General features: G+C 37.5%; 1 protein-coding gene across 1 annotated transcript; it reads right to left on the bottom strand.

The window, feature by feature from the left end:
* Positions 1-6958: 6958 nt before the first annotated feature.
* On the bottom strand, positions 6959-11829 carry rhcga (Rh family, C glycoprotein a). Its single transcript, XM_008405443.2, has 11 exons — positions 11527-11829; positions 10841-11033; positions 10561-10711; positions 10335-10482; positions 10088-10254; positions 9863-10000; positions 9513-9649; positions 8847-8971; positions 8582-8655; positions 8430-8506; positions 6959-8345 (listed from the first exon to the last, which is right to left on the bottom strand). Exons 1-11 carry the CDS (start codon positions 11735-11737, stop codon positions 8312-8314), a joined length of 1455 nt encoding a protein of 484 aa, XP_008403665.1. The 5' UTR covers positions 11738-11829; the 3' UTR covers positions 6959-8311.
* Positions 11830-22232: the final 10403 nt, after the last annotated feature.

Here is a 22232-nt window from a genome sequence, read left to right as displayed (position 1 = left end):
ACACACACACACACACACACACACACACACACACACACACACACACACACACAAACGCACGCACAGACAAAGCCTCGCTTGCAGACACGCACACTTGCTTGCTGTCATGCTCATTTTGATGGTAATTAATGACATCACTGCTGCGTGCAGGAGCATGGTGGTGTGTGTATGTTTTGAGGGGTGGGAGTGGAGGAGTGGGGCGCTGCGTTTGTTTGTTGAGCAAACCGTGGGAACAGGGAGCTCTCCAGGGTGGCGAGTCAGGGCCTCCAACAATACATATGCTGTTGCTTTTCACCCAAACACCCTCCCTTCCCAAGAGAATCATTACTCTCCCCACCTCTCCTGTCTCCGTCTTTCCCTCCTTTTTTCCACAAATTTCCCTCCTTTGCTTGTCGCACTGTGGGATTACCGCCCCCTCTCTGTGCAAAACAGCTTGTGCAATTCCTGCAATTATTTTAGAAACTAAATATTTATAACCTTTACTGGGCTTAAACTAAATGCATCCATGGTCATTTCTAATAAAGTAGGTGTCAAAGTAAAACACCCACACAACAAAAAAGGAGCATGAGTCACTATTCGTTCTGATTTCTTCCTCCACTGCAATCCAAGAAAGCAAGAGCTTTTATATTTTGTAACTGTATGGAGCAATAAGTGTCACTGCTCTCTTCCAGAGAAGCTCACTCTTTCAGTTTTTGACAAAAAGGAGTCGCTTTTTTTAACGATCTGCACTCAACACACTTGAGGACGTCGTTTCCCTGTGGATTAATTAATAATAATCTGTATTTTACATWAAAGAGATGGATAGATAAAAAGAGAGAGTCTTTTGCAGAGGTAAATGCTAATTAGGGGTTATTTCTGCACATTTACCTTCTTCAATCATTCACAGCAGGAATTTCTGCGTTTTATGTTGCACAAATGAAACAGAATATTATTAACAAGAAATGAGACATTATTATGCCCAGTGATGCTAAACCCTCAAGGATTGTGATAAATATTGCAATTTTAATTGCTAAAATTGACTTGCATTGTTAGTCTGTTGTTCAGAGTCATCTGCATTCTTGTTTTTCCCAAACAAATGTTACCAAAAAATGCTACATGACATTAGTGAGCTGCACAGTGAATGAAGCTAATGCTGCGCATCATATCCATGAAAAGGAAGTTCAGCTGCTTTGCCTGCATCTAAATCTGGTCTCAACTTAATTTGACTCATTTGGCAGAAACATCGAGAGAAAAATGAGTCGCTGTTGTGGAAAAACATACAGGACACATTTTGTACTGAGTGTGAACATCTAAATACTGAAAACTKTCCTTACACGGTGAACCTTGTGCTCACAAACAACACCTTTAGGTGGCAGAAACTGTGAAGTATCGTTATCTCTTAGATATGGGTTGTTCCTACATTTAAATTAAAGATCCAAATTATTTCATAACAAGCATTTCAATAGAAAGTTTGTTTTTATGGGTGATTAGAAATCTGTCCTGTCCTCCTGTTTCAGTCCAAGGACTTGCCTACGTTTCCTCCAGAGACGATAACCATTGCAAAAGCAGTCCTGGATTGTTCTTGTTAAAAAGGATTTATCCCCCCAAAAAATTGTTTCTTAGATTAATAAAATTTTTAGACACACCTTTACTTTTGGAACATTTATTTWAAAAATATGGTCTTTGAATTTTTTTCTTTAGGTATTTTGGCTCTCAGACATGAAAATGTACYACTTTGACTTTGATTTGTTGATAATGCACTGGTTGCATTAAGTAAATTGTTGGTTTTGTCAACAACCTCGGGGGTTTGTTGAGGATTAATCAGGTGCTTCATTTTTGCTGTCCTTTATATTTATTTGTCCTGGAATTTGAATTTCAACTTCATGCAAAATGTTAACAAGTGGAAATATTTTTGCTTATTTTTCTTTGACTTTTGTATCTACAAATATTTGGCATCAAATATGATTAATATTATTATTTTTACTTAATGTCTGAAAGATTAAGTAAAAAACTCTGCAAACTCTGGGACACCAGATGTTTGTCAGGAAAGCCTTGCAGGCCTCTAAGGGCCTCCCAGGCTGCAGCATGTTGAGACAGTTGAACTATAAAATACACTATTACGCTCCTCAATGTTTCATTGTTTCGCCATAAGTTATGCCAGATGTTTCATAGTTGGTAAAGCATGGGCCTACTCCTGTACAAACTGCAAAACCTAAAGATAAAATGATCATAATGCTGACAGATGACATAGAAACCTAGAAAATAAACAAGTACGGCATTTCTAACGTTAGGAAAATTCAGTTATAGTTAAATAATTCCTATATTTTTTACTCTGCATTTTTTGTCCATATGTCGATATTTCTGTCACTGATTTTTTTTTAAACTAGTATATTTTTAAAGTGCTCTATTAGTTATTTCTATTTTTAGGAATTGTGTTAAGTGTCTTGCCAGCTGAAACAGATATATTTACAGATTTGTCTCCTCCAGATTTACTGAAAATGTTGCAGATTTCTATTTGCAAATAGAATAAATTAAAATAAAAGACTGAAAACGCATGGCATGTCTATGTACATATGCCCCCTCCTGATTTCCCAGTAATACAATTAAAGACAACGTTTCTCCCTCATCATCGACTTATTGATGCACTTATTGAGTGCATTGAATAGGGTTGGCATTACTGATCAAACAACTTAATAAGAGCAGACAGAAAGTTTGAAAGAAATTGACAAGTCCACTATTGGTCCTATTTGGCCTCATGAAATTGTGGCAACAAAAAACAAACATTGCTGGGAAAAGTCATGAAAAGTCTTATTTAAAGTAGGAGACGCAGCAAACATGTGGAAGATCGTCCACTGATCAGCTGAGACTAAACCTGAACGTTCTTACTTGCAAAACGTTAAGAAAACTAATAGCACAAAACGCGATGTTGGCAGTGTCATGCGCTGAGATGTTTTCCTTTCAGTCTGGCTGAGTCTGAGCTACWTTACAAGGAAAAGTAGGGACAATTTTCAGTAGATGTGTTACACACACACAACCAAAGGCTCACACTCTTTACTGTGGCAAAAAGTGTTTTTACAAAGTATTGTCTCATCTGGGTTATACATTATATAAATGTCAGCCAAACATTTCTGTTTTTAACTTTTTAAAAAAGAGTCAATTTCCTTCTAGTTCATAACTAAATACCTGTAAAATTAGATTAAAATGACTATTTCATGATACATTTACACTTTCATTCATTGATAGCTGCTGGTGATTTGTCTCCAGTTTTTGTAAGATTTGTTCTCGTTTCTGTAGGAATGTAAAAGAAAGCAGTAAATTGGGGCAGATGTCTGTGACGTAATAATGATTCAATGGGAAAGGGTAAAAATCCCATCATATCTATACACAAATGACCTTATTAATGGTAGAATACATGGCCCAGCAGCATAAGGTAATGTAGCTCTAATACCTGCTACATAAGCATCGATTAGCTCTCTGGTGTGCAGGTGCATCTTAATTAGCCAAATCATTCACGTTGGATTCCTCACATATTTTTTTAAACCGGCTTTCGTTTCTCCTTCTTTCAGTCCAAGCGGGGAACCAGTGGCCTTTGTGACCAAATCTCCTGCTATGAATAGTGATTTCACTGGTTTTTCCTCCGCACCAGTGCTTGCTGAGAGGTCTTCCCCCCCTGAGACCTTCCCCTTTGACCCCAACAAATGAACTCCTGTGAAGCACATTAAAAAAACAGGTTCACGGCCCTTCATTGGTTCACGGTGTTCAGTGCTGTGGACTGGACTCTTTGTGAGGAATTTAGGCGAATGCATGAAGACCTGCGGGACGTTTATTACGTTACAGTAGGAGTTGAGATCTTGCCCCTTGGCGTAGTGTGATTATTTTATGAACACAGAGAAAAAGTTTAGGACGCTCCGTCCGTGTTATTGCCCAGCTGGAAGTGGACGCCTGCTCCAATCAGCTCAAAAAGATGATATAATTGCCAAGGCAAGATAGGATGAGGCCACCGCCTCTGCAGTCCTCCCGTCTCCTTCTTGCTTCTATCACATCTATTCTCTCCAGCTCTATACTCGCTGATTGTCCTCCCCTCCCTCATTGTTCCACGATCCCTCCCCAACAACAGGCCAATTTGTCCCTCCAGCTTGGCTCCCGCCTTCCCTCCTGCTGCGTTATTTAGCCTCTTTTCTGCACTTCAATGGCAGGTACTGATTAGGGAACTTCCACGACGTCTTTGCGAGTCCTCAAAAATCCCTCCTCCCCTTCCCAGCAGCCTTTAATCTGATTACAGGCTTTCTGCAGCTTTTCAGTGGAGTCCAGTCCCAGGAGGACAATAGCAGACCAAGTGGTTTCACAAACACTCTCCCCAGGGTCATATGATCTACGAGGAGAGGTGTGTTTACTCTCCTCTGGCATCAGGTCCCTGGAAGCGCCATAATTTAAGAGAAACATCTCTTTTACCAAACGCTTCCTGATCCTCCTCCATCTTGTCCTCCAAGAACATTTCTACATTCTCTTAACATGCATTATGTGCATCAGTATTTGTTGCGTTGACCTGCTTTTCTATATTTAACATAATGAAAATACATTTTCAAACCTTTTAAGCATACTAATTCACCAATATTAGTGAAAATGTAATTAAACTGGTGGTTTTGTTTCTGTGCTCCTGTCAAATTTTGTCTTTAAAATATATTTTTCCCTTCTTTGGTATTTTTTTTGCCACAGTCGTCAAAGAACAAACTTTTTTTTTTTTCCAGAAAACTTCAATAACTTTCCTTTAATTGGCTTTAAACACTCTTAGCTTTTATAAAATTGATAACAATTCTCTTGAAATTGTTTTAAAGCTCTGAGCTCATTGTTTAAAATCCAAAGAATGCTTAAAACGTTTGAGTTTTGATGCCATTTATACAGAAAAACAAACCTTCATGCAGCCCTATAGTTGAATGCACCATCTTTTATTAAAGGCATTTAAACGGATAAAGTCCCGGTCTCTATGTGGAAGTTGTTGTACTCAGACTCTGAGGTGACAGCAGCAGCTTCAGCCCTCAGTTAACCTGTTTAACCTCATCCATCAATAAAGCTTCTGCCAGCAGCTAACCTGACAAAGCCAGCATGCAGCATATGTCCAGCCTCTGTTTTCACAGTTCATTAATGTCACAGTGATTGGTCAGGAGATGATCCTATTGACCGGTCTGTCCGAGCATCATTACCATCAGAGTGAAAGGGTGCAAAGAGGCCAGAGGCCTTGGGGCAACAAGTGTCCAAAGACCTCAGGGAGCCGCCTTAACAATCTGAGCCTCTCCATCCTCACAGCTGACAGAGAAAATGTTCCTGAGGTCGGCTCTCAACGAGTCTCCTTACTTCTACAGCTTGTTGTGAGATGAATATTCATGACTTTATTGTCGCTGATACTTTAAAAGCTTCCAGTTTAGCCAAAATACTCTAGTTGCTGTAATCAAATACCAGAAAAATGTACTTCAAATTTAATGTGTGGATATTTCACATCTTTTTTCAAAGCTTTTGTGTACGCACTAATTTCTAATTTGGACACAGGATTGTTTAATATCTCTACATTACTGAACGAATCAAGTAGAAGTTAGCAAACCAAAAAAACTTTTACATTTTCAGTACCATGAAAAATGCAATTAGCTTCTGGTGAGGAATAAATAATAACCAATATGTTTGTGGGTCTCGAAAGGGATTTAAAGATGTCTTGAAAGAATGTGAAGTCAGTCAGTTTTCTGTTTGGATTAGTAGTTTCCCAAAGGAGGATCATCAAAACAACAGAACTTAGTTCTAAAAACAACACATTATATGTCACAAAACCCTAAAATGTCACAAGAGTCTTTTTAATATGTATGTGTAAATCTTTGCCTGTATAATCACAAAGAGGCCACACAGATTTGACTGGAGATGTTTTCATAGAGAACACAGATGAAGTTGTAAAAATGCTCTATGGACAAACAAGTCTAAAATTAAATAACCTGCACACCAAAAGAAAAGATGTGTTTGGTATAACCCAAGTGGAACGTTACAGATGTAAAAAAAAAAAACGTTGCTGCAGCAGAACCTGACCAACTCTAATTCATTCCTGCAACATCACAATAACCCAAAAGCTGACAAAAAGTGGGTGAAAAATTAAAATAAAAAACAGGTATTGATTCTGAAATGGACTAAACATGTAAAAAAGGATCTATAATAGTGTAAAAAAAATCTATTAATCTTAAGAATTAGAAAACAAAAATAGATTTAAAAAACATTTTAGCCTTTTGCCAGTTTGTTGGTGAAATGTGTAGCGATCTGGATTGATTTTTGTTGTCTGCATTCAGCCATTTGCTTTGCAGCTCTGTTGAAGCGGCAGGTTTCTAAAGGAGATGATACGTTAGGAATAAAATCTGAAGGAAAAAAGGTTGTTTAAGGCATCAAACCCCTCAATTAGTTAATGATCCCAATATCTGTTAGACATAAAGACCAACAATAATATATATGTTTTTCTTGTTGGATTGAAATAGACTAAATAAACTTGACTGGTTTGTTTTTGCAGTGCTGAATTAGAAAACAGAAATAAAATCCATCGTAAAGAAAATTATTAAAAATGTCAGAGATTCATGAAAAACTTCCTGAATCTTAATGCATGACCAAAGAGTTGCACATTATTTTATTACTAACATCTCCTGCTTGAACAATTATTTCTACTGTTCTCTCATTTACTGGTAGAAAGCTCCATATAGGCTAAACTTGAAATTTGTCCTGTTTATGGATAATGCGGGGCCAACAGACTGTACATTATATATTATCTTTAATAAAAAATAAACTAATAAAACTCTAAGTTAAGCCCTACAATCTTCAACTGCACTAATTTGTGTTCAGAACAGATACATTGTTTCTGTGTGCAGAGCGCCACCCTGTGGCTTAAAGTAGGAAAACCCAGGAATTTATATTGTTGCATTATTTTACATCTTATTTTAGTGCATGAGAGAAATTCAGCCTTTTTTGGGAATTATTTTATTCTTATTTTCCTCTGATACGTCTTATCACAAAAGCCACAACTTCCGTCATTTGTCACATTCAAGGAGTAACGTTTCTCAGATTTTTCTTACTTCTTGTTAATATTTGTGTGTGTGTGGGTGTGGGTGTGGGTGTGCGTGTGCGTGCGTGTGTGTGTGTGGGTAGGTGGAAATCTGGTGCACATCTTTGCTTTTCAAGCATCTTTATGTTTTCATTGATGCATCTTGTAATTCTAAAACAAAGTATTAAATAATCCACAAACTGCGACATTACAGCTGTTTGATTACAAATTATAAAATGTAATCAATGCCTGAGAAACAAATTTATGATTCCTGAGTATTTGTTTTTTGTTTTTTTCTTTATTTCAGGTAAATACAATTTCATCTTACAAAATCTAGAACAATAGACCGATAAGAGAAATAACTTTTGAAACTGTTAGAGTGCATGAAAATATGACTGGCATATTATTTTACATACGACTGAGGTTTTATTGGTGGTGAGGTTTCATGCTACATGCTGAAAAATGTCTTTTATTTTCTTTTTAAATACACAAGACTTTTCAACCCTTACTGTCTCATAAAGCTTTACAAACGATTCAAAGGTCCTGTAATTAAATATTTAAACAGTAACTGTCAGAAATTAGTTTTATTAATAAATATCATCTTAGGACAGTCCTGTTCGTGAGATGCAGTCATTAAAGGAGCACACGTTTGTTATAGATGTTTGAAATCTGAGTTTTCCTGTTGGTGCGCTTGCTTTGGCAACCGGAGTTAACAATCAACATTCCAGCAATCAAACTGAATAAACTGTATCATAGTTACTCTGTAAGAATTTATGATAAATGCAGACTACTACTGACGTAAATACATTATTCAAACCTGCCATATCTGACGACACCAGCCTTTTTCAAACCTGATCACTTCCTGTTTGCATTACATAAAATAACACACTTTAAAAAGCCTTTTCAGCTACACAATTTTCTGCAGTAAGTTAAATTGCTTTAGACATAATTACATTGAAAAAGTACTGACAAAAATCAGCTTAAAGAACATAAAAACATCCAACTTCACATCATACAGGCTGGAGTAAGAACCATGGTCACAGCAATAATTCATGACATTTGTTCCTCAGTGAAAGATCCACGTTAAATCTGATTGAACTGATTTTAGATCTAAAAAGAAACATACTTAACATTTTAGTTTCCAATAATCCGAACCTGACAAGAAGCCGTCAAAAAAACAAGAAAAAAAATGGCAAAGTGAAAACCTTCATAAATTATGTTACTGAAGAGCTGCATTATGTTCAAATTTAAACTTGGGCCAACAGCTTGTCTCTAACTCTGCTCGGCACAGAAACTGGACTCGGCTCTGCCGGAGAAAAGAAGAAAGTCACAGTTAGCTGGAGGTTCAGAAAAAAGATGCAAAATAGTGTAAAAGTGTGAATATGCTTACATGTCTTGGCTTTTGTGAATCATGTGGTTGTTGTACTCCAAAACAGGAGGAAGGATCTCCTCCTCTTCCTCAGGAAGCTGCAAAATTATATTGGTTAGAGACGTAATTTAAAGGGAAAGAGCACCATCTAGTGGTGGAAAAGGTGATCTTACCTCCCAGTAAGCCTCATCGTCGAAGCAGTGATCATCAGCAGCGTCACCCCAGATAGGAATCTTCAGGATGAGCCCTTTAAAATAAATAAATAAATAAAATACCTCTGGCATCCTTTGATAACAGTAGATGTCACAGCTCAATGTACATATATACTCATTTCATAAAGACATATGCAGATTTAATATTTTTTATGATTTTTAACACTAACAAGCATTGCCAAAATAAGCACTGAAGCCAACTGCATCACACTTTTTTTAAACTCACCAACAATGGCTCCTCCAACCAGTCCAAAGGCAATCGCCACACATGTCCCAGCAGCTTGATATCCTCCCTGCGTTCCCATTCCTCTGTTTGCATATTTGCCCTCCTTATCAAATACATGTATCAGCCTAGGCGGAAATACAAATGTAGACAGAGATGTATATCAGATTTTGATGAATGGTTAACACATTTTTACATCAGTTACTAATCTAATAGTCTGATGAAGTAAGGAGATTTTGTCTTCCTGGAGAACCAAGGTCAGGGGTGTGTCAAAAGACAAAAAAACATGCATTGTCTCACTTTTCTGCAGATTTCTGGTGATTATTTCAATATAAGCACCAAATCAGTGGTCTGACTGATGTAAATAAGTTTAGCTGTGCAGTGCTGCTGGCTGACTACATTGAAACTGGAAACTGAACAGCTTAGGATTTGGCCTCGGTGTGGTCTTTGATTTGTGCAAAAGGGCCCCAAATGGAGTCTAATGTCACAATGTCAATCTATAAATTAATAAATCAAAACAAAATGAATCTACAGCAATTACATTTTGTTATTATTGCCTCATTTGAGAAGACAGAAGGGGCTAGTACAGGGAACCACCACTGCCACAACTAAAGATGTCTGGTTGGGGTTGAATGAGGTTTGAGTTATGAGTGCATTCATTTGGCTCACCCTTCTTTACCGTAGACATCCTCACTCGCTGCTGCAGCAACGACAGCACCGAGGAAGCCACCAAGCATTCCTGGGACGGCATGCAGATTGTGAATGCCACATGTGTCCTGGAGCTTCAGGGTTTTCTCCAAAAAGGGCTGGAAACAAAATTACAGTTGTTTTTAGAAGTACTTTCTCAATTTTTCCATTTAATATTTAAAATCTAGATGTGCCTAAAATAACTCGTCTCAATAACTTGGTACTTTCCTGCAGCCTAACATGCTGCCAACTTCCTGTTTAAAACACATTCTTGTGTCTTTTTTTTTCACCTCTACGTCTGCAGACGACACAGGAAAAAGATGCAGACTTACTGTGACGAAGACGTAGCCGAAGGTGGAGATGATGCCCATGCAGAAGCCCACAATAAGCGAGCCGTAAGGAGTGATCATAAACTCTGCTGATGTTCCCATGGCTACGCCGCCTGCCAGAGTGGCATTCTGGATATGAACCTGTTGCATAAGGGGAGCAGAGGACGTGTTATTCATGACAATTAAGACAAATACGCCTGATTATTGAATTATTAAGAGATATTGTACCATATCCAGTTTTCCTCTTTTATGGAACATGCTGGACAAGGCAACAGCAGTGAGAACGGAGGAGGCGAGAGCGATGTAGGTGTTTATGAACGCTCTGTGCTGTCCGTCGCCGTGGTCTGCGATAGCTCCGTTGAAACTGGGCCAGAACATCCAGAGAAACAGAGTACCTGAAATCAAATCAAAAAATTATCTAAAAATCTGTCAGAGAAGAGTTCCACATTTTAAGCCAAAATAAATCTTTATTTACCAATCATTGCGAACAGATCCGAGTGGTAGTTGGACCCATTCAGGTGTTTACTTTGGTGTATGTTTGGTCGATAGAGCACCCAGGAGATGGCCAGTCCATAATACCCTCCAAAGCAGTGGATGATCATGGACCCACCAGCATCTCTGCACTGTAACAACAGCAACACGTCAGGAAAAACTCTCTCTGAAGTGAATGAAATCTGGTTTGATTGGTTAATCAGACTCACGTGAAGCAGCTCGAGGATGATGTATTCCTCCACAGCAAACAAAGTGATACCAAACAAGGTGACAACCATAAGCTGGACGGGGCTGACTTTACCCAGCAGGGCGCCGAAGGCGATCAGAGAGCCGGCGCAGCAGAAGTCTGCATTGATGATGCTGTTTGGAAGAAGGAGAGTTCAATCTCAACTGGAAATATATGTCTTTCACAGATCACATCACCTGACCGGTGGAAGAATGCAGTTTCACTTTACTTGCATTACAAACTCCACAGGGAAAAGTTCTTACTTCTCAACCCCAATGTAGATTTTTCCAGTGTCCAGATCGAGGGAGTGGAACCAGCCCTGCATGAGAAGAGCCCACTGCAGGCCGAACGAGGCAATCAGGAAGTTGAATCCCACGCCGCCGTAGCTGTAGCGTTTCAGAAAGGTCATGAGGAAACCAAATCCAACAAAGATCATCACATGGACGTCCTGAAAGCCTGCAGGCGCAGAAACAAACGGCGGAGTTGTTATGCAACAGCTTGCTCTGAACAAGATAACGCAGTTTCTCAAGAAAAACAATATCTGTGCAACTCCAGTTCCAATTTGCAGGATTAAAAAGTGAGGTCAGTTTATTTCTGGAAGTTTTGTTTATGATTTTTTTTCCCTTAATGTGCAATAATATTTCAGGAGAGTAACTTGTAGGATTTTTGTTGCAGAATGTCGTTTTGTTCAACTGCAGCCAGACTACCAGATAATAGATATAAAAAATAGATAGATAATCTTTAATTAAATATTTTCCCAATTTGAATTAGTTCTTAGTTTTTGTAAACACATGGTGTTTTCTGTACGTCTTTGGAAAAGCACCTAAAATGTCCCTGTCAGAGAAAGAAACCGGCAAAAGCACATTTTGCATTCAGATATTTTTTCATCTGTTTTCTCAAACATCCATTACACCCACATTAAAATCTCTGTCTACTTTTTCATACTTACTGGGATATCGGAAGTAGAAGTCATTGTCAAGGTCGGTGAGGTTATTATTGTGCCTGTACTCCACCCAGCGTGCCTCTGATTCTTTGCCATAGCGAATAAAAACCCCAAACAGGATGATCATAGCAATCTGCCACACAAAGCAGACGGCTGGCAGACTCACACGCATGTACGTGTTCTTCTGTGGACCCAATCTCTCGCAGCAGTTTCCCATGATGATGGTGATGGTGCTGACCCTCTCCTGGTACTGATCCTATCAGTCCGGTGCCCCGTCTGTGTCTTGCATTAGCGTGCCATCATGTTTATAGAGTGATTTGTATTGGGGGCGGGATCTTGTCCACCGCCCAGAAGCAAGGTGTGGACTTGTACCTTGTACTTGCTGAGAGCTAAGCCACTCCTCATCTGAAGTTTTTAGACTGGTTTTTAGACTGGTAATATCACTTCTAGAAAAGGCTGTGGGACGTGGAAATCACAACACAGTGCAGGCAGAATGTGCTGCTGAAATGAACTATTAAAAAGGAAAATGTTTGCATGTCCTCGTTTTATGCTATTTCTCTGAATGCTTTAGGAAAATGTTGCAGTGTTGTTTGAGTATTGAAAAAAGTTTTGGAGTTTCAACTTTTTGAAAGTAAGTTAAACTTTTCTCTGGCAACACAGAGATATCAGAGACATATAAATCTCTGACATATTAGTAACTTGTAGTTAATGTTTTAGGGACTGTGAATATTTAGAGGAATTAGTAGATAAACTTATTTCTGACATGGAATAAAACTTACATTTTGCACAATTTTTAAATAAAAAAAAGTCTGTCCAAAGAATAATAATTATTATTGTTGTTGTTGTTGTTGTTGTTGTTGTTATTAGTGATAATAAAACATTTACTTTATTAAAAAAAAGCCTGTGAAATGTCTTTGCTGCAGCACCAGATACAAAACTGATGGCCCTACACAGGGAAAAGTAACTTATATCAATAGCCAAAATGCAAAGCAAATGTATAAATAAACAATATTTAAACAGGATAAATAATGTTGACAATTGAGCATCATAAAATTAGACACAGTAACAGAATCTCCTATGAACTTTTCTGGCTAATTCCTGGAAAAGGAGAGCTAACCTGAAGAAACTGGGTGCAGAAGATCAGAATACTGCTGGCACGTTTATTAATTTGGAAACGTTTGTATGAGAGTTACTGCAAATCAGATAACGTGTGCGACTTTTAAAGGATCTTGGATGAAGAAGTGAAGAAGGTCTGTATAAAAAGTTTTCAAACTGTACAAAGTGATTCTGGGAGAAGGTGAAATTTAACAACAACAAAAATCAAGCTTAAATTTCAGAATGTCGTTAAATGTTAAACATGATTGTGGCTTGATTTTGGTTTGAATTCAAGGAATTCAGAAACTCTTTCACTAGTTGATTCAAAATGTACACTCAGTTATTCGTAAAGCAAAATATTGTGGATTGAATCAGAAGAGGAAAGAAAAAAAACACTTCAATGTCTAAAATATGTGCTCAAAATATAAAATAGAGTTCCTCAATAAGCTCAAGCTGAAAATAATTTTTCTTTTTTCACATTTTAGAGTAAAACCCAAAATGTAATTTTTAACTAGTACTACAATCTACATGTCATATTTAAAATAAAAACATATTTTCTTCTTCATTATATTCGTATTTTACCAGCTTAATGCGTCACTGCAAGCAGTTTTGACCCTTTGTGGCGGAGTGCGAGAAACATCCCTGTCCACGTACAAAGTCACATTCTCACCACCTTTAAAAACGCTTTGCGTGCTTCATATCTCACTGATCTTCTGACCAAAGATAAATTGCAGCTAAAGAGTTCATYATATTTCAGGTATGGCTCCTTGACTGACACCTAGAACATTCCACTCGATATCTGTTTTCTCATTTAAACATATTGACCTCAGACTTACGCAACACCGGCTTGTTAGAGATTTTGTGATAGGTTCCCAGGAAGCTCTAAGGAGCTGTGATTGATAAAGATGGTAACATTTGATTGAACAATGCTAATAATATTATTTGTGAGTGCAGAGTTAATGGTCTGGAGTTTTTCAGTGTCTCCAAACTGTGCTGTGTTTTTTATTTGATGTTTTCAGTTTCTAAAAGAGCCCATTTGTTTACAAGATTATCTAGAAAACTAAACATAAATATGTTTTCTTGCAGGTTTCTGAGTCGAGACACAAAGTGTATGTTGAGTAATTCTTAAAAATAAGCACTGGGTGCTATATGAATGCAAATTTGTAAGCAAGATTTTTTATTTCAAAAGTGTCAGATCCCTTCCACATTTTGTCTCGTTCTGTTTTTGCACGCTGAAATTTTTCAGATAGTCAAACCAATTTTAGCATCAAACGTTTCTGAATTATGATTTCCTTTATTCAGTGAAAAGACAATTAAATTCAACCTGACTTCGTGTGAAAATTAATCACCCTAAGCCCACTTGGCAGAAACAAAAATTGGCGAAAAGGATGACAGCTGGCAAAGACTCACTCACCAATGTGGAGAGGTTTGTTAATTCATCCTTGTTTGAGGATTTTCAAGTATAAATATTGGAATCAGATTAAAGTCCAGACTTTGACTAGGCCACTGCAAATCTTCTCATTTTTAGCCATTTAGAATCAAACTTGCTAATATATTTTGAATCATAACTGGATTAGAGCTTAAATCTCTCCAGGCCAGTATATTTCCACCATCAAGTTTGACTGCTGGCATTAATGGCTTTAAACCATTTTCAAACCAATAGATCTCAGTACCTTTGTTTCTCATCTGTTCTTAAAATCATTTAAAGTGCTGATATTCATACTTTTCTTCTGCCTATACTTTATGTTGTCAGACAAGTTCTACCTAAATGTTAAATTTAATTCAACAGGTCTTGACTGGATAAAACTGAGCTCAACAGTTGTTCATTCACAGTTGATGCTTAATTTTCATAATCAGATTGTTTCGGATATTTATTTTTCATTTAATTACGGAAAGCATCGTTATTTTTTATTTTAAAATGTGTTGTGTTTAGTCAGGTTACAAACATCTGATGCTCAAATTTGTGTAAGACATGTTAATATAATCTACAAAGGATATATGTGAAGGAAAAACACTGTTTTTCATCCTCTGCAGAACTTTTGATCATCTGGACTATGTTTTCCATTTTTGTCATGCTTATTTTCCTCTATATTTACAATGTTGCTTACTATTTCAATTAGCCAATATGACCAAGTTTTGACTTGGTCAAATCAACTTTGTCAACGTTGACAAAAACGTTTTCTACTTATGCTGCATAAGTAGAAAAGAGAGAATGATGCGTCTGTTAAAAGGCCCTTTTAAGAAGCACTTTGCTCCTTTTGATTGATGAAAAACATGTTTTTAACTCCACAGACACAGAGTCAGGGGACAGAGAGCCATAAAAATGAAGAATGTCACTCAGTCACAAGGTCACATTCAAACATCTACACACAGAAGAATTCAGACAACCGAAAACCCCTCAAGCAGAAATAAATCTTGTTGCTATTCAGAACTTTGTAAATATTTGGGTCATGCTGGAAATGCAGCTGTCATATAAATTTGGAGAGCAAATAACTGATCACATTTTTTTTTTAATTATATGATTTTATTATGTTTTCATGCAAAGTTTAGACATACGGAAAGTCTCCACACTAAAACAATTTACATTTGTCAGCTCGTTTTGGAYGTGGTCGGATGGATAAAAAAATACAATTTCTAAACTCCCTAAGCAAAGGCCCAACATCAGCTTTAGTGAGTTTTTCTGTTCAAAAAAAAAAAATCAGGAGTTGTTGAGTTTATGGTCTTTAGAAGTTAAAGGAAGAAAAGTTAGTCTATTTTACTGCATCTAATATTTATTTACTTTCCCTTATTTAACAGTGAAACTAGCTAGCCTTTAATACAGTAATTTCAATTCAGTCACACATATATACCAATTCATYCTCGTTATCAAAAAGTGCAATATACTCAATTAATTATTCAGTAGTTTAAAAAATGTTTGTCTAAAGAAACCCAGCAGATGGACTTTGTTTAGTTGACRCAACAAAAAAACATCAATGTAAAAAGTTCACACAAAAACTCTCAAAACACAACATCAATTATCTCCTGGTCGTCTCTCATCAACCACTCCTTTAAAAGCTTGACTAAATAAAGAATAAACAAATGACTCTGATTACATGAATGAGTATTGTACCTATATGCCCTAGCTTGAATAAAGTATAAAATACAAGGTTTTTGTATCTAGAAAAGTCAAAATAAGTGAATAAATCAGAGGATTTAGATTGTTAATCTCTCATAGAAACCATCAACCTAAGCAGATCAGGGAACTGTGGCGTATGTTAAGATTCCCACTGAGAATCCTTTTATACTGAAAATGCAGAATTAGAGCCTTAAGATGTTTTTTTTAACATCTGATATGTCGGTTTAGTCYTGATTAATAATCATATTTAAAGAGTTACAGTTGGATTGAGCTCAAATCCCACAGGATGTTGTTTTAACAAGAGCTGAGGTGCAACAGTAGTGTTTGTTTACATGTCGCTGTTACAGATTGTTATCAAGTCTGAGTCACCTGCAGACGACACCTGCAAAAGACGACTGCATTTGATCACCTTTATAGCGAGTGAGAGCTCTGCTATAACACCATGTTCACTTTACATTTTCCATCCATTGCTGCGAAGGGTGGGACAAAACTATGATGAATTTTTGAACAGGGAGTGCTCAGATTTGCTTGCGTCAAAAACAAGCGGTAAATTAATCAATGCGTGTAAGTATATTCTTTAATATACGTGGACATATTCATATCGTATGAATATATCCAGATTTGAAGTCAGAGAGTTTGAGATTGTGCAGATAAGAGGCACATCAAACCTGCCTTGTTCCTGCAGCAGCTTAATTAAAGTTTATTTTAATATTACATCATCATCTATCTTCTTCAACTTGTTTTGTGATTTAAGAACCACCRGGACCAATTTATGGGAAGGCAAATATTCTTAAAAATGTGGATTATTCAAAGCTAACTAGTGCAGGGAACACATTGAATGCTGATGATTACTCCGCAGAACCCCATTTCAGAATTTTAAAARCAATCTTTTCACCTCTTTGATATTTGTTGTTGTAAATGGGTATTAGATGTAAAATTTATTATTATGAATTAAACCTCAACTGTGCTAAAAACTGCTATAGCAGAATAAACCCCGGTTATTTTCACATGAATTGTCTTATAAAGTAAAATATAAAAAAAGTTGACAAAACATAATTTTTAACTCGAGTTTAAAACACAGGCTCATATTTTATTACAGAGTGACAGATAAGTCCTTCTCGATTGATTTTTACCCAGAAAGCACATGGGCAAAAACCGTTAGTGAAACGGTCACTGGGACTGACTAGTATATATTTCATTGAGGGAAAGTAACCTTAACATATGAATTCCTCATGAATTCCTYGTATGTTAACACAGTGGTTCTTAACCAGGGTTTGGTGAATGCGCATATGAATCTGGGGGGTTCGGTACCTCAAAAAAGGTTAAGAACCACTGCGTTAACATTAAGGCTCGTTTTGAAGTGTAAGCTGCCACCTACAGGTATTGCTTTGTAATGAATTCATAACATTCATAACAAACGTGTGTTCATCTGCTCTACCGCTAGCAAACAACGGTACTGATTAAATAACATAAAAGTCAAGAAAAATCCACATATAAACCGGAAAATACAATATATGAAAAGAAATCTGAATGCTCTCTGGTATTGTTCAGGGGGCCGGACTAAATGTGGAGGCGGGCCGGATTTGGCCCGCGGGCCGTAGCTTGGGGACCACTGCGGTACTGATTAAATGGAGATGAATGCACATCCAAAACACAAATAGGATGTGTGCTTAATTATGTTGTCAAGCGTCCCCTCCTGTAGTGCCACAGGTTGATCTAATGAGTCAACCTGCAGAAAGTGACTACTATTGGAGGAATTTCTTAGAGCTCTGCAGGTACAGAAACCGCACAAAGAAAGACGCCATGGCGATATCATAGCGTCAGCCGATTGGTCGGCTTGCTCTTGGTGTCGGAAATCTGCCCCACTGCAGGCGATCTTACTTTCTGATAATTGTCAGCATGAAGAGCAGAGGGAACTTTGTCAGCCAGCATCTTTGCTCCTCACATGCTGCCTCATGCGACCGTATGCAAAGATCTTTCTGCAGGTGCTCCGTCATATGCCGCAGACGTACAGGTGACATAATGACTGTGACCGAGAGCAGCCTCCATTCTCAGGTGGAGCAACATCAGTTGTTGTTGTACTTTCAGTTTCTTCTTTTTTTTTCTTTCTTTTGCTTGTTTTATTTTGTAGATCAAACAATATCCCGTGTTTATTTTTCTATTAAAATGCACACCGATGTTGAAAATACAGGTGTGGTGAGGTGAAGGATTTTCCACAGCAGGTTATTTTATCCTCCACATTGTTTAAATAATGTTTCTCTGTCTGGTAGCATATCTTTTTGTTTTGGAACGTGGTTTATTTAAAAAAGAAAAAAAAAAAAAAGAAAAAATATAATCCACCTTATTTGTTTTGCTAAATTTCAACAAAATTTTAGAAACAAATTTTCAAACATGATGATTCTCATGCTGAAAATTAACAGAGAAAAACAATGTTTACATATCTTCCTCCTGTCTTAAGTTTTCTTATGACAAACGCAAAAATATGTGTCAAAGAAAACATTATCCTGAAATGAAAAATATTCAATTAAAAGCAGTCTTATTTTTAAATTAAAAATATATTTGTACTTACAAAATGCTTAGAGAAATAGGACATGAAAGCAGACGGGAAAAAAACATTACTGTTTTTCGAGTTTTCCCTAAATTGTTTCCCAATTGTGCTTCATTGGAAAAACATTGGATCTTAATTAAATGTTTATTTTCCAATTAATTTCGAAAAGATCAAAACAATAAAAATTTCCACTTTTTGGAATTGATTAGAGAATGGCGTGTAGGAAAAAAAAAATACTCTGAGCATCAATATTTTAACTTGAACATCTAGTTAGTAAGTGTTAATTTATTGCCTCCAGACGGATTTACTATTTGACAAAAGAGTTGAGGTACCAACTCTCCAAAACCAACACCCTGCTGTTGTCTCATACAGACACTCTTAACAGTGTTGAAGTCAAATGTGACCGTCTTAATTTGGTCATACGGGATTTGTTGTGTACTTAGAATCGCAGATAAAAACCAGATGTGCCTGTAATCCTGGAAGTTGACAACGGCTGATTAACTAATCGATCACTCAAGCCGTCAAAAGAGCAGGGAGGAATCTTTTCCTCGTGCAGGAACTTTGTTCTGTTCATGTTTTGTTTCCTTGGAGGCAAATAAATCACAACTCTTTCATCAGACGAACTAAACGTTACAGAAAACAAGCTCAACCAGTGAGGTTTCAATTACAAAACCGCCACAGGGGGGGATGGAAAGCGTCGACTGATGAGGGACACACCTTCCTCTTTGCACGAACTGCATAGAGCTATCTAGTGTAGAGGACTCCAAAGCACGTCAGACTACGTTCAGTCATTCACACGCTGATGGTGGAGTTACGTTGCAGCCTCTGTGGCAGACTGACAGAAATGAAAACGGCTCCACTGGACCCAGGAGGCAAAGCGGGTGAAGGTGACTGAAATGGACAAACCATCAACCCTGCAGGATGAACTCTGACCTCCTCAGCCGCTGTCGCCCCATTATTCTCATATATAACTTGCTTGTGAATTTCTAGCAGTGATATTCAATTTCTAATAAAAAATAGCAACAGTTATTCATATTATACTTGAATGCCTGAAAGTTTTTTTTTCTCTCTTTTATCTACAGGATTAATCTCAAATTAGGTTTAAAGCATGAAGTCTCAAAGCGTGCTCTCACTGCAGAGAGGATTATCTGCACTGAAATGTCTAATCCACATTAAATAAACGTCAAGAAAAGAATCTGCATATGTTTTCATGATTATATAACTCGATCTAATCTGTGCATCTGATACAAAGGACCAGACAAAGGTTTTTACCTTGCATCTCTGGTGACAGTATGTAACCCCTGAGTGACTTCACACACCCACACCGCCATCATCAACAGACATGTGCTTGTCACTCAGCAATGTCACCTGTTTGCTTTCTAAGAACGCAGCTGTTGTGGAAGAGGTTTTCCTCTTCTGTCGCATAATAGATTTGAACAATGCGTTAGGTAATAGTTTTGGCATGGCAAAACTATTCATTGGTATTTTCATCAATAAACAGCAGAAAACAATCAGTCCATTCATCTGATGTAACTCTTTTATGCATACAAGGTCTAGAGCAGTGGTTATTAACCTTTTTTGAGGTACCAAACCCACCAGTTTCATATGCGCATTCACTGAACCCTTTTGTAGTGATAAATAAAATAGGATTTTTTCCCCCCAAATTCAAGACATAGGGGTGACCCAACTAGAGTCTAGTTGAGTCACCCTTGGGGTGATCTTGGGTCACGCCAAGATCACTAAGTCTTCTTAAAAGTTTCTGAGAACAGTTCTTCAAAATATAGTCAGCGTTTTCAGCAAAGTTGAGCTGACTGTCCAGGAACGACCCAAGGTATTTAAAATTTGCCACAGTTTCAACAGGTTGGCCATCGAGAGAAACTGGAACCACTTTAAGGTCATGTTTAGATCATTTAATTAGCTCTACATTCTTAAGAGACTGAAAAATGTATAATAAATAATAAAGACTGCGGTATTCTGATTTAGTAATGTAATTATATTAGTTGTGTTACCACCCCCATGCCACTAGAGGCAGTAAATATGCGACTAAGGAGCAGATTTAGAAGTACACCGAAAGCTGCAGAATTTGGTAAAAACTGTGAGCTTTGCTGAAGTAATTAAAGACACAAGTTCAAATCCATGCTTAGAGGAGCTCCTTCAATCAGTGCTCCTCCGCAGCACTGATTGGCTAAGCAATGTAACGTGATCCTCTGATTGGCTAAGCAATGTAACGTGATCCTCTGCAGCAAGTGATGGCAAAGCGGGGCGTCATCACGACTTTACACAAGTGTGTCTTTACCTCCTCGGCAGAGGCTCCGCGGAACCCCTGAGACCGACTCACCGAACCCCTGGAGTTCGATCGAACCCAGGTTAAGAACCACTGGTCTAGAGGGATCTGGTGCCTTTATCCAGAAATGAAGGGGTGAGATGCAGGACTGCACTGTGGACAAGTCACAACAGCAACACAGACAAGACGGGAATTATGGGATGCCCCCTTAGTCATGAAGTCTCCTCATTTTACAATGTCACCAGGTGACTGAATCCAATCTTGCACTGAACAGGTGCTTGGAACAAATCGATGTGTGGATGTTACCACAACGTTCTCCAGTTGAACCAAAACAGAACTGAAGTTATTATCTTTGGACCTAAACAGGAACGATCCAGCATCAACACAACAGATATTACAGATAGAAACTAGAGATCAGACATGAAATCTGTGTAGTGATGTATTCTGACCTAAACCTTCAGAGTCACATAAAGACAGTTACAAAGTCGGTCTTCTATCACCTATAATAGAACATTTGTTGGATTCTAGGACTAATGCCTCAGTGAGACCTAGAGAAACTCACTCATGCGTTTATCTTCAGTCGCATTGATTACTGCAACAGCGTCTTCACAGATCTGCCAAAAAAAAATCAATCCTCCAGCTGCAGCTGATCCAGATCGCTGCTGCTCGCGTTCTGACTAAAACCAGGAAGTTAGAGCACATCACCCCAGTTCTAAAGTCTCTACATTGGTTCCCTGCAGCTCAGAGAATAAACTTTACAATACTTATGTTAGTTTATAAATCACTGAACAAGTTAGCATCAAAATAGGTTAAAAAAATCTGCTGTTGTATCAACCCTCCAGACCCCTCCTGTCTTCTGGTTCTGGTCAAAATCTTTCATAAACATTTTCCTAAACCTTGCAGAAACCCTTCCTATACAGACTGAAACAGCGATGGGTGTGTCGACATTATATTAAACCTCATGGATTAACCATGGGAAGCTACTCAAGTTCACACGTTGTGAGAGCAGGTATATTTTGTTTGGGAAAATGTCAGTATTGTGATTCATTCCAGTGAGAGTCGATACGCTGAATGCTATTATTTTTTTAAAGTTATTTTGATACAACAGCACATGCARCAGAATAAACAACTTATTGCAAACTGGTCATAGATGTGAATGAAGCAGCAACATTTCACCACTTAAGTTAGAAAATGCATCTGTCTCTATTTATGTAGTTCACGTGACTTCTGCTTCAAAAGTGTCAGCAGCATGCAGCTCACTGGCATTATCTGCTTTTACACTGTTCACATCTCGGCTTTTATGAGATGATTTATATTCATCTCAAAGTTAAACAACGTCGCTGCAGATTTTGACCCTGAAAAATAATTGAAATTGTATTTATTTAAAACAGATTCGTGCTTTTTTTCTTTGTTTTTCCATCTGTCTTCTACAGAAGAGGACTAGGGCCACTGGAAAAAAAAAAAAACAGTTCTGATTTTAATCTCAGAATTCTGAGAAAAAAAAAGTCAGAATTCTGATTTTAATCTCAGAATTCGGAGAAAAAAAAGAAGTCACACTTCTGAGATTAAAGTCAGAATTCTGAGAAAGAAAAGTCAGAATTCTGAGGAAAAAAAGTCAGAATTCTGATTTTAATCTCAGAATTCGGAGAAAAAAAAGTCAGACTTCTGAG

The sequence above is a fragment of the Poecilia reticulata genome, linkage group LG3 (assembly GCF_000633615.1).
Source record: "Poecilia reticulata strain Guanapo linkage group LG3, Guppy_female_1.0+MT, whole genome shotgun sequence".
NCBI lineage: Eukaryota > Metazoa > Chordata > Actinopteri > Cyprinodontiformes > Poeciliidae > Poecilia > Poecilia reticulata.
This window is presented reverse-complemented; position numbering and strand designations above follow the sequence as displayed.

Excerpts from the sequence above, each read along its gene's own strand:
- rhcga (XM_008405443.2), bottom strand. The coding sequence starts at position 11,737 with ATGGGAAACTGCTGCGAGAGATTGGGTCCACAGAAGAACACGTACATG. Across the intron at positions 10,712-10,840 it reads ATCTACATTGGGGTTGAGAA|CATCATCAATGCAGACTTCT; the intron begins GTAAGAACTTTT and ends TCTTCCAAACAG. Across the intron at positions 10,001-10,087 it reads AAAGAGGAAAACTGGATATG|GTTCATATCCAGAATGCCAC; the intron begins GTACAATATCTC and ends CTTATGCAACAG.